The 13095-nt window shown below is 34.4% G+C and overlaps 2 protein-coding genes across 2 annotated transcripts in view; both read left to right on the top strand.

The window, feature by feature from the left end:
* Positions 1–759: 759 nt before the first annotated feature.
* Positions 760–3941, top strand: Cbr-str-163 (the record flags this gene model as incomplete). Its single annotated transcript, XM_002632700.1, has 7 exons — positions 760–960; positions 1769–1856; positions 2100–2178; positions 2226–2360; positions 2409–2553; positions 3366–3675; positions 3853–3941. 7 exons carry the CDS (start codon positions 760–762, stop codon positions 3939–3941), a joined length of 1047 nt encoding a protein of 348 aa, XP_002632746.1.
* Positions 3942–10186: 6245 nt separating this feature from the next.
* Cbr-str-164 overlaps positions 10187–13095 on the top strand; it is a gene marked incomplete at both ends in the record, with an annotated part of 7196 nt that continues 4287 nt past the window's right edge. Inside the window, 2 exons of the mRNA XM_045244955.1 lie at positions 10187–10243; positions 11732–11819. Coding sequence (XP_045094610.1) covers positions 10187–10243; positions 11732–11819 — 145 coding nt within the window. The remainder of the gene's footprint in view (positions 10244–11731; positions 11820–13095) is intronic.

Genomic DNA, 13095 nt, shown 5'->3' with positions numbered 1-13095 from the left:
CCAGCTAGTCACGAATCAAAGTATTCACTTTTTTCCTGTTTTTCACATAAATGGTGCAAATTTTCGTATTCTCCAGATGAGGTTGTATCTCTCCGAATATTTAACACAATTGATGCCTGAAAAAATGGACTGGATACTTTGACTTGCCACTAGCTGGCTTTTGGAGGGATGGTACCCACAAGTTACCTGAACATTGCCAACATGTTGTGGATCACGACAGTGCATATTGCTAATTCTGGATTATTCTTGTGTTTGTGTTAATTACTAATAAAAAAATAGACAGTTACTTTCCTGCCAACCTAATAATCAAAAAAAAATGGATACTTCATAAATCCAGGCCCGGCGCGGATTGGCCCTGGCCCGGCCCGGCCCGGTTGTATGTAAAAATGGAACGTTTTATTGAAAGCTAAAAATGACTAATAGCAAGTAGCTCAGCAATTCCTTTGTTTTCTTTTTCTTCCATGTTCTGAAAACTCGATTTCTTGATAATTCTTTTTTTTTGTAGTGAAAGGATTAATATGATTTCATTTTTTCATGCCATTTTCTACCCATTTTTTTTCTAACCCCACTTTTTTTTCAATTCACATTTTTTTCAAAGTACTCATCACGAGCATTGACCAATTTTTTTTCCGCTTTTTTGAACTAATTTTGGTCTCAAAAATTTTTCGTTTTTTCCCGTTTCATCTAAAAGTTCAATAGAGTTCAAAATTTAAATTTTCAGGTATTTGACTCCGCCCATTTTTTCCATTGAAACTCAAAATGAAAGACGAAACGGTATTCGACGCGATGAAGTCGTCCGTTCAAACGATCGCTTTCATTTTTTCGTGTTTTTCAAATCTGATCCTGATTTTTTTGATATGCACACGGTCGCCAAAACGGCTCGGCTCCTACAAATATTTGATGATTTATTTCTGCGTTTTCGCGATTTTCTTCTCAATTTTGGATATTTTGTTGCAACCGGTAAGTGGGATACTGTAGATGCCAGAAATGTGCGGAATGACTTTTTCGAAAAAAAAGTTATCCGGAACAAAAAAAAAGATAATTGACTGTTGACTTGCGTTTTTCAACAATAAAAACTTTATGAAACGGAAAATTTTTCCAAGAAGTGCCCAGATTTTGACATTTTCAATGGAAAATAGTAAACTTTGAAATTCTACGAAAGTGGTCCAGGATTTTTTGATTTGTCTGAAATTTTCAGAGTATACTAAAAAAGACAGAGCTTCATTTTTGTAGTTGAAAACTTTTTTTGTACAAATCCAACATAAGCGAGATAAGCGGTTTTATTAGTCACGACTCGCTTTTCAGTTTTCTTTTCGGCACTTTCGATTTCAAATGGCATATCTCCCCGGAGTAGAATTTGGCTGAAAAATTATTAACTACAGAATTAAAGCTCTAGTTTTGTTTAGTATACTCTCAAATTTTCAGAAAAATAGAAACATTTTGAAATACTTTTTAAGAAACTTAGTTAAATAAACTTCCAGAATATTCTAGGATGTTCTAGGATCTTCCAGGATCTTCTATGATCTTCTAGGATCTTCCAGAATTTTTTGGGATCTTCTAGGATCTTTAGGAGCTTCTAGGATTTTCCAGGATCTTCAAAAATTTTTTAGAATTTTCTAGGATCGTCTAGGATCTTTTGAAATCTTCTAGAACTTTTTGAAAATTTTCGTTTATGCCAAAAATGCTAATTCCCATTTCCAATATTCTGTATTAGCAACTCTTTGAAACCGGTATCAATAATCTGATAGTTTCACGAGAAAGATTTCAGTACATCTTGTCTGCCGGTCCCGGATTCATTGTCATCACTGAAATCAAGGATACATTTTTGGGACCATTTGGAGAGACATGTCTGCTGAGTGAGTCCGTTTTGAAAATTATTTATAAAATTTACTTGATCTATTATAATAGAAGCCCAGTCAAACCATCAAATTCAAGCTCAATTATCTCGATTTCTATAAGAGATATCAAAAATGTGTCTACTGATAAAATATTAGTGATATTATGATAAATAATTTACCAGTTGACAAATTTTTGATAATATCACTCACAGGAATCAAGATAATTGAGCTCAAAGCTGACGGTTTAAATATTGATCTCAGGTTCATTGTGTGGTTGTTTTGGATGCATTCTTGCCACTATCGCTATTCACTTCATTTTCAGATATTTCGCTCTGGAAAGGTTATCTTTGAATTCTTCTTTCAAATTTTTGAATATATTTTTTTCAGAAAAGGAAAGTTACGCTACTTTCAAGGTCAATATCTAGTAGGCTGGTTGACAATTCCAGGTTTAGTTGGAGCAGTTTGGACAGCCGTTACCGTATATTTTTGCGCTCCAAATGAGATTACGATGGATTATTCTAGGTGGGGAATTTAAAATTTTCGAAACAAAACTAGAAATTTTTATTTCAGACAACTCATGAAAGACCACTATCAAATTGATCTGAACAATGTGACATATATTGGATCGATTTATTTTCTGAAAGACAAAGGAACTGGAAGAACGATCCCAAATAAATTTGGGCTTCTTGGAATGGGCATTTTGTTTAGTATTATGGTAAGGAGGTGTGGGTTTTTGGTGAATTATCAGTGGAGCGAGTTTGTCTCACTGTTTCACCTAGGCTAGGTATTGGTGCCAGAATGTAATTCCTCGTTGAACGAACTGTGTTTTTGTACATAAATTCGGCCAAATGATCTCCATCAGTCTCCATATCCATTAGTTGGGCTTGCTGGAGGTGCCAAAAATCAGTTTTTGAAACAGGAAAATAATTTCCGTTTCACAAAGCTCTCGAAATATCTTTCAAAAAATGCATTTTGGTGAAAAAACAAAGTATCTAAACTTAACAAAATATACTGCCTCGATAACTTTTATTTCAATCGCAGAATTTTTATAATGCCTACTTTTTTTAGTTATTCGTTGATTTCTTTTTTTTGACCACTTCTCAGTACAAAAACTGGTCAAAAAGGGTGTCCTACAGAGGTCGGTGCCCTAGACTCCTCAAAATGGTCGAAATGGCCGAAAATCAACTGAAAAATAAGTTTTTGTATATCTCATAGACCGGTTGGATATTTTCAAACATTTCCTGTTTCAGCTACTTTTTTTATTTTAATTGGACTTTTAATAAAATATTATCGAAAACATCTGCAATTTTTCTTGCTAGTTTATAGAATTTTCCGTAGCTCAGAGGCGTCGGATCTTTGAAAATAGGTCCAAATATAGTTTAAATATTTCGATTTCTATGAGAGATATCAAAAATTTTTGTACTACAAAAATATTGGTGACATTATGACAAACACTTTTTCAGTTGACAGATTTTCAATATCTCTCATAGGAACCGATATAATCAAACTCAAAACCTCTATTTCCAGGGAATCTCCCTCTCCATCCTAATCTATTTCGCCGCCAAATGCTATACTCGAATCAAGACACTGATCTACGAAGGGGAGTCTTCATTCACCAGAAATCTCCAAAAACAACTATACAAGGCTCTTGTTGCTCAGGCTTCAATTCCAATGTTTTTCATATTTATGCCCGTTGGTCTCTATTTAACACTTCCTCTTGTTGGAATTCAATTAGAAGTCAGTGGAGAAATCGTGACGTTTGTTTATGCGCTGTATCCGGCACTCGATCCGTTGCCAATCATTTTTATCATCGACAATTATCGATACGCGATTTTTGGTGAGTTTTTTGAATGTTTCAAGGGTCAACTGTTCACATAATAATGGAATTTTTTGTTTTTCAAAAAAATGAAAGTTTCTTGAAACTGCAATGATAGTTCCTTAGCAATGTTCATTACTGATCATGTAATTCTATAATACATATTCTTTGATAACCCCAATTTTGACTGTTTTTCAGATTTTCTCGGCTGTTGTCAACCAAGAAATCGAGTTGGGGTTGATGATGAACCAACCAGTGTCTCCAGACATATTTCTAATTGCAATTGAATATTTTTAAGCGTATTATTTTTATTCAAATTGACAGCTTTTTTTCTCTGTTTTTATAAATTCATATGTAATTTTCAAAACTTATTCTTTCGCTTTTAACTCCAAAGTCATTGAAGGAATTCTAGAAGATCGTAACTTAAAGGACTACAAAACATTGTTTATGAGCATTCTTTAATGGAATTTATGTGACTTGAAACAATACATAATTTCAGCTGGATTGGTTTTCTCTTCCTTGGATTGCCAATTTTTTTTGAATGTTTTAACAGTTTCATGGGCCTCTAAAAATACGAAATGATAAATCATAATAATAGTCACAAATGATGAAAGATAATGGAATATGAGAAAAATTTTGAAAGTAAAACTCCAAACTTACAGTAATCTCATTTCTTAAAATTTTTCGTATTTCAGGGTACCTAAATAGACTACCCTAAAATTTTCAATTCAATTGGATTTGTCTGGATGGAGTTACAGATAGAGCGTTACTGTAGATACCGTATACCCACAGTAGTCTCATTTTTGAGAACATTTTTGAGATGGGGTGAATCCCGGCAAACAACTGTTACAGTTTCGTGACACTGTCTTCATTCGCAAAATTATCTATTGACAATACTGTCTTCTTATTTTTTACAATCCCATATTCTTTTTAAAAAAAACCTTCCACATAATTTTTCTCCTGCAACTCCCACATACCTCATTGTATCTCGATTTCAATAAAACTTTCAGGTCCAAAATCCAAATTCCAACGTCATCAAAATTTTCCTAAAGTCATCTGATAATTGGACGTTATTATCGTGAAAAATAGACTATAAAAATATTGGTAAGGATCAGAATACAAAATTGAACGGATGTCATCACATGAATCATGTGGTTTCGAGATTAAAGGATTCAGAAGGTGTGTCTTTCACAAGAAATCCTGAAAATTGTGCTTAAATAAGTGCTTAAATATTGGTTCATCCTGATTTTTGAGCATTTTCCTTCGAAAATTATCAAAGTACATATATCTAGAGTAGGAAAGTCAGACTAGTTTTATTTGGAATTTCAAATTTTTCGAAATATCTTCATAGTACAGAATCCTGATCACTTCTAAAAAATAAAGTTTCAAAAACAGTAATTTTTGAACTCAATTTTTTAAATTTTTCTCTAATTTCTCATCAAAAAATAGTTTTTTTCATAGATCCTGAATTTCTAGTTTTTCTGACGTCTTCAGTGTTCTAGAGAGTTCTAGTAAAAATTGGGAATAACAGAAAAAACGGCATTATTGCTCAATTTCATTTTTTTTTCTGCCTGTCTCATTTTCTCAGAAAATTTCAATCCAATAGGATTAAAAAAAAGAGAATTTTAGAAAAATATACTGCGTATTTTAAATTTTCAGAATTTTCGCTTCTCATTTTTCAAAAAATGTAGTCTCTAAATTACTGAAAATTTTGAAATCTAAAAAAAAGAGAAATTTGAAACTGAAAGTTTTGGAAAAATTTATTTCTTCAAAAATTTAAGCAAAAAAAAGAAGAAACTCATATATTTAGTTTTTTCATAACAATAATCCTTTCGAAAACTCCAGAATTTATCGTTTTCAGTTCTTTTTTCATATTTTGTTACCAACACTACAAACAACGAAAACAAGACATATTCCCGTATATTGTTTACTCATAAAATTCTCATTATTTTCGATATTTTCATTCATGTTTTTCACCTGTTTTGGAAGAAAATGTCACAAAAAAAGCTCTGAAAAAATCTGATTGTAAGTCAAAAGTTTTATTTCAGTTTTTACGTAAATTTAATTTTTTTTTTCAGTTTTATCAACAGACAAATAATAAAACTAGAAAATGAGTTGATGGATGATAATGTTAAGAAACAGAGAAAAAAAAACTTTGAGAAGCAAATAGAAATGTCTATGTAAATGTGTTGTTCACAGAATGCACACCATAACTCCAAAAAATCTTTAGCTTTTTCGAAATAATCTTATAAATGGAACTTGGAGAGCAACCTTGTTACAATTTAATTCGACATACTTTTTGAAAACTGTCATTCTTTAAACATCAGTCAACTAAACATCGCTTATTCACTCACTTGGTAAAGTTGAAACTTGACTCTTCTTATATCCTCTCTTCTCTTCAAAGTTGAAAATTATCATATGTTCCAAATTTTTCTCCGATTCACTGGTCCCTTAAAACCCTTCAGGCATTTTCGTCTTCAATTTTTTTTTACCTTACACAGATTTCTAATCCTTATGTCCTTATTCCTAAGAGTCATTAGCACTTTCCAGAAGATGCTTTAGATTCAAAAAGAATATCCATTTCCTTAATCTAACAAGGAAAGTGTTTTCAGACGGGGGTTGAGAATTTGCTCAAAATTTTAGTACTTATAGTTTGAGACTCCCTCTACACGATGTCAGAAATATCTCGTCCCCGGATTCACCAGGAAGCTTAAAATCTTCGTCTGAAATTTTTATACCGATTTCGCGCTCTCCCTCTCTCCTCTATCCCCCTCCCTCCTCTACGCCCTCCGCGCCAGAGGAAAATGTCGGTTGTGTGGTGTTGTGGTAAGAGGGTGACTCATTAGGAGTGAATATGCTGGTTCGAACCTCGCTGTGGTAAAACTTTTTTGCTTTTTTCGAAACGAATTTTTGATTTCCAGTTTGGCCCTCTAGACACTTTATGATACAATTTGATGAATTTTCAAAGTAGAAAGAAGATTTTATGAGAACTTGATGAAAAATTTATTGATGATCTTTTTGACCGGTTCTTACATTATCCTATAGTTAAAAAACGAAAGTTCTACCCTCTGGAAACTTCTCAATTCTACATTATTCGAGAACATCATAAAAAACAAGTTTTAAAGCTTGAAAAATGCACGTTTTTGGTAAAAATTTAGCACTGAAAACACTTTGAGAGCCCATATGTCGATTCCTATTGGTTCCGGGGATGAGATATTGCTGACACCGTTTTCAGCATGTTCGAAAGTACCTTTTCACAAATTTTGGGCAAATTCTCAACCCCCGTCTGAAAACACTTCCCTTGTAAGACCAATTTCGCTTATTCTTCCTCACAATTCTTTTTCAGTGTCATTGTTTTCAGAATAGGAGCTAAAGTCATAAGTTTTTGATTTCTTGTGTCAGTTTAAACTTGAAAATCTAGAAAAAGTTTTGTATTTCTCGAAATTAGTTTATTTTGAGTCTATGAAACACTTTTGATCGGCCTGCAGTTTCAGTGTAGAATACTTTTTTTCCATTCATTACTAGCAACGAATTCTTCCTAAAATCTGAATTTATCTGAGAAAAAAATTAACTTTTGAAGAATTATCACTGTTATACCATATCTTCAGTTTCTCCTTTTCTTTCAACTCTTAATGAATGCTTTCTTCGTTGTGTTTAGCTTTTCACTTCTGATTCCCGATCCTTATATTCACATTACGTAGAGTCTTAAACCCATTAGTGCTTTTTTTCAGATTTTTCAGTTTCCAAAAACGATTGTCCATAGCTTAAACCTATGTAATCCCTATTTTATTTATTCACTGTAAAAAAGTATTGGGATATGAGAAAGGTACATAATGCATAAACGATTTAGAATTGCGTCTATAGGAGTTGAACTTGTGGGCAAAACATTGAAGGTACTGAGCTTCGTAGTTGATTCTTAAAAATATTTTTTTCCAGTTTTATAATTTATCATTTAGAGTTCCAGCCATTCGTTATTAGTCATTTAGTATTTTTGACTTCTCAAATGCTTTAAAATTTTTTTTCATTTTGTGTCCATCACATTGACTGATAATCCGTCTTTAAACTTTTTGAATTTTTTTTGTATCATTTAATACGGTCTAAAATCCCATTCACTTATTTTCATCATACCTCTTTTAAATTTTTTCGGTTTTTTAATATCATATTTCAAGCTTAATTCGTTATTTTTTGATAGTAACGATAAGACTATTCAAATGTCAACAACAAGTTTCATTTTAACTGCTTTTTAAAGGTGGGGGGACAGGAGATTTTACGGGGGATTTTTGGGGCCAGAGTATGCATTCTACCGTGACGGTGTACAACACTTAATGTCACTCTGCGTACAGCTGTCGTCCTCGCCTTTATGTATGCAATCGGGCGACTGCTTTTTCTTTGCCCGTGTAGCTCAGTCGGTAGCGGCGCCGCACCCTCAATCATCAACCCAACAAGTTCAACTCCTCGAGGGGCATATTTAAACGAAATTTCTAGAACATTATTTTTTTTCATGTCCCCTCACCTTTAAGTTAAACGAATGAAGACAGGAGTTCGTAGAGTTTTTTCGGAGTTACAGAATGATTTTACTCCTCCTTCGAAGTGATCTCATTTTTTCCGGTTTCTCAATCTTTATTTCCCTACTTTCATGATTTCCTTTTTTTTGATACATCAAACGAAGAAAAGAGCTTTTTTCCAGAATGTATACCTACCAAGAAGTCAAAAACGGGGTCCAATGGACATCATTCGGTTTTTCTCTCTTTTTGAATTCCCTCCTAATCTATTTAATTATCACGAAATCACCAAAGAAAATGGGTAATTATCGGCATTTGATGATTTATTTCTCACTGTTTGCAATGCTATTTTCAACGATTGATGTAGTAACGGGACCGGTGAGTTTTTGGGAGTTTATGGTAACTAATTATGGTAGTTTTCGCTTAAAGGTGGGGGGACAGGAGATTTTTCGTAGTTTTTTGTAGTTAGAGTATGCATTCTACCGTCACGGTGTACAACGCTTAATGTCACTCTGCGTACAGCTGTCGTCCTCGCCTTTATGTCTCGGTAAAAATTCGCAGCAGATGTACAGCAACTTAGGCGATCCCAACAGATGTGCAGCGTCTACACTACAGTTGTGCAGCTTTCTGAGGCTCGCAGCACGTTCGCAGCATCAGTGCATCAATCACGTACAGCATATAAGGGAGATTGGTGTGAGAGCGCGCAGCAGCATTCTCGCAGCAAGTGAACATCACTAATCCAGCATTTGTGCAGCAGAAAAACAAATTCAGTTAATCAAGATTGACTTTTTACCTGACTCTTATTTTCTGATAAAAGGGGGAATGCCCATAAATCAAGTGCTTGAAGGATTAAATGGATTCTATACAAAATAAAAGTTTGAACATAGCGATTAATTAATCTCAACAAGAAGTATGCAGAAGTATTGTTTCCGTAAAGATTAGCCATTGTATGCTGTCACTCCACAGCGAATGACCATAAAAACTCTATTAATGTCTGAGACTATAAGAAAGCAGATTGTCCGAACCACAATGGATTATGAAATCGTGATACAAGTTATCTTAAAACCTCTAATAGGAGGGTCTGCTAACAGCCAAACCGATTAAGCCATTTCCTATGAAAGATATCAAGAAGTAATAAACTGATAAAACATTGATCGTCATACTAACAATATTTTGTCAGTTGAACAATTTTTGATTCCTTTAACAAAAAGCGAGATACCGTATTTCCTCTTATTTCCTAGAAGCCCCACACCAATCACCCACTTCCAGCTCAGTTATCTCGGTGCATACAAGAGGTATCAAAAATTTGTCAACTGAGAAAATATTGGTAATACTATGATAAACATTTTGTCAGTTGACCTTTTTCGTATCTTTACCAGAAATCAAGAAAACTGGGATTAAAGCTGACAGTATGAGTGGTCTTCTATATAAGAAGAAATACGGTAAATTTGGTCAAAGTAGGCTGTTAGGTGACTTTAAAGCTTGGAAAGTTCAAAGGTATATTCAGAATTATTATTGCCAAAAAACTATATTTTGTTTAGGTAATAATTACGTTTTTGATGATGATCTATTCTAATCATGCTGAGATTACTTTTCCGAGAAAAAAAGAATTATTATGCGTAAATAGAACAAAATGCCAAACTAGTCTGATATGAAGTTGCATATATTTTTGAAAAAAATGATGTTTCTTTTTGTTCTTTGAAGTTTTTTGAATTTACATTAAATCCATCGACTGTATTAAACATTAGAAAAGCAAGCGTGTTTGGAGGGCCAATATTTGAACTGCCCCGCTTTTACTGCTACGACACTCCGAAACTACGGAGGTGCGCCTTGTTTAGCAGCTCAATTTTTCTGGAATATTTCAGCTATTTTTACATCGTTTTCATTATTTTTATTAGAATTTTCGCTTCAAAAACTATATCATAAAATTCACTTTCTTATTGTTTCGGAACGTTTTGCATGCTCTTCCTTATTTTTTTTGCATGCTCTTTCCCGTTAAAAAAGTACAAAAATATAGAATTGTAGGTTGAATGAGAGTATCCGAGGCCAGCGCAATTTTCCGCGTTTTTCTCTACGAATTCTGTCAGGTACGTTATTTTTAGGCTCTTTTTTGTGTATTTCAACCTTTATTTTCTCAGATTCCGAAAGATTGCGTCACAGGCTGATCTCCGACGAACGATAATTTCGAAAACTGGAATTGGAGCTATTCTCAGGTGAGATTTATTTTTAAAATTTTGAAAAGCTGTGAAAATAACTAGTGACCAGTGTATACTTTCGACACGACTTCGATAAATTTTTCGGAATTTCTTTGATAAAAACACATTTTTCGAAAAGACACACTGCTAGTGGCTGATCAAAAACAATCATTATATGAAAAGTTCTGTTGTTTTCCTTGAATTTTCGTTTCTCAAAAGATAGCATTATAAATAACCTGAAATATTTACTCTCAAAACGTGTTTCCTGTTACAGACCGCTATGAAATCAACTGTCGGATGAGAGAAGGCGTCGGACCGTGCAGACATTCGAATAGAAGCGACACCCTCAGCCAAACACCCGGTTCAGGATGGAAGGAAGAAGGCGACACTCAACTGCTAAGGCTTCAAAAGACGAATGTATTGAGAATCAATTTGAGATCAAGCTAGGAGGCGAAAAAAATAAACTCATTTCTAAATAGTATAATGTTTTTTTTTGTATTTTTTCATTCCCCTCATTTATTTTAGTTTTCAATTTTTTTAAAAACGTATTTTTAACAACTGTTTCAATCAAGTGCGATAAAAGCGAAAAACGAGGGGGGAGGGGGCTATCGGCTGAATATCCTACATTCGCGCATCAACTGCCCTACACATCCCCTACAGTTGTGCAGCAATGTCGCAACAGATGTGCAGTCTACTAACATCTCTTGCGTAAATGCTGCACATCTTCCGCGTGTTTATGCCGAGGTATGCAATCGGGCGTGCGCTTTCTCTTTGCCCGCGTGGCTCAGTCGGTAGCGGCGCCGCACCCTCAATCATCGCCCTCACAAATTCAACTCCTCGAGGGGCATCTTTGAACCATACTTGTGGAAAAGATGGTCGGCCCGCGGGCCGGCCCGGGCCGGGCTGAGATTTTTCTGAAAGCGGGCCGGGCCGTGCCGGAAAAAATTACATATGGCCGGCCCGCTTTTTGAAAATTTCGAAATTTTAGAGATTTTTTTGCTAAAAATTCAATTAAATTAACTTTTTCGGATGGTTGTATGCCATTGGATTGATATTTGTGCTATTAAAAATATATTGGCACATTTGAAAAGTAACATTTTCGAAAAGTTGTCCTAGGCGGGCCGAGCGGGCCGGGCCGGGCTGGCCCGCGGGCCGGCCAGCGGGCGGGCCGAGGGTTTTGAGGCAAGCGGGCCGGCCCGGCCATCCACATGTATGCTTTGAATGGAACATTTTTCGAGAACATTATTTTTTTCATGTCCCCCCCCACCTTTAACTTGTAAACACCATGTATGAATAGTTTGATCGTATTTTGAGACCCTAAAGACGCAGTAAAATTTGTTTTTCTGATATTTCGATATAAGTACACCAATCCATTTTCAGTTTGTTCATAGTTACGAAAAAAGCTTCTGTGTATTGGCGGATCAAAGAAATTGGCCACTTGGAGAGAATTTTCAATTTTTAATGATTTGTGAGTTTTTAATCGTCAAACAGAACAGAAGTTCACTGATAACTTTAATGGGATAGGATATAGGCAATCCGTTTTTCGTGCATTGTTGAAATTTAACTTGTGTGTGAAGGATCATTTCTAGTATCTTTTAAAGATTGAGGGACAGAGCAAATTTAGGTCTGCATTCTGCCGTGATTGTGTTTGCAGAAATTGCGGATGTATGACTACCGTACCGTACATACAAGTGTGAGGATTACTGTATGCACTGATTTTTGACTATTTTTTTTCATATCTTCATGAAATCGACATTTTCACCAAACAATACAAAGTTCAATGCTGCTCTTACCATCATAGCCATAAAAATTACCATCGCAATTATACTATCCAAGACAATTTCTTCCCCTCCATCTTCTTTTTTCCTCCAATAAACAGATCCGACATAAGTGACGTCATCCATGGATAAGTTGTAGCTGGTTAGAATGCTTTCTCTGCAAAATTTGAGTGTTATGTTTAAAGTATTTGTACAGTAAAGAGCCCTAAAATTATAGGCAAGACCCTACAAAAGTGGTCCAGAATATTTCGATTCGTCTGAAAATTTTAGAGTATACTAAACAAAATAAGGGCTTGAATTTTGTAGTTGACATTTTTTTGTACAATTTTGTCCAAATGAGATAAACCTCTTTTCCATGAAATAGTACTGTGCTAAGAAGGGGGAAAGTTTAAAGCGATTTATCTTATTTGGATGAATTTGTAAAAGAAAGTTGTAAATTACAAAATTGAAGCTTTATTTTTGTTTATCATAATCTGACATTTTCGCAGAAATCGGACAGTTTTGAAGCACTTTTGTAATCTTTGACAATAGACTGTTTTTCTCTTATGTTCCAACATTTTTTACAGTTTCAAACATGCATTTTCATGAGTCAGATAATTTCGAAAAATAATTAGCATTTCGAATATGCCTTCAAACAATCCTTCTCTAAAAATGCTCAAGAAGCATGCTAATTTTGGCTGGTACTGTACTTTTTTTTTTGAATTTTTTTACACTTTCAAATAAATGGTTTCAAGGGTCTGACAGTTTCAAGAAACAATTAACGGTGTCCTTTTTCTCTAATTTATTTTTTTACTTGGATTTCTTACCTCAAATACTCGGTTTTTTCTGCATCCGGTCCCACCAAATAACCAATTGTCATTCCCCATAAAACTCCGAAATTACTGGAATCGTGAGCCGAATTACGAAATAACACCCTTGGAAATAAGACTAACAGACTTGTCTGAAAAATTGGAGTTTGAGGGATTT

Source organism: Caenorhabditis briggsae (assembly GCF_000004555.2).
Source record: "Caenorhabditis briggsae complete genome, chrIV, whole genome shotgun sequence".
NCBI lineage: Eukaryota > Metazoa > Nematoda > Chromadorea > Rhabditida > Rhabditidae > Caenorhabditis > Caenorhabditis briggsae.
Note: the sequence above shows the minus strand (reverse complement) of the source record. Positions and strands in the feature narration are given on the sequence as shown.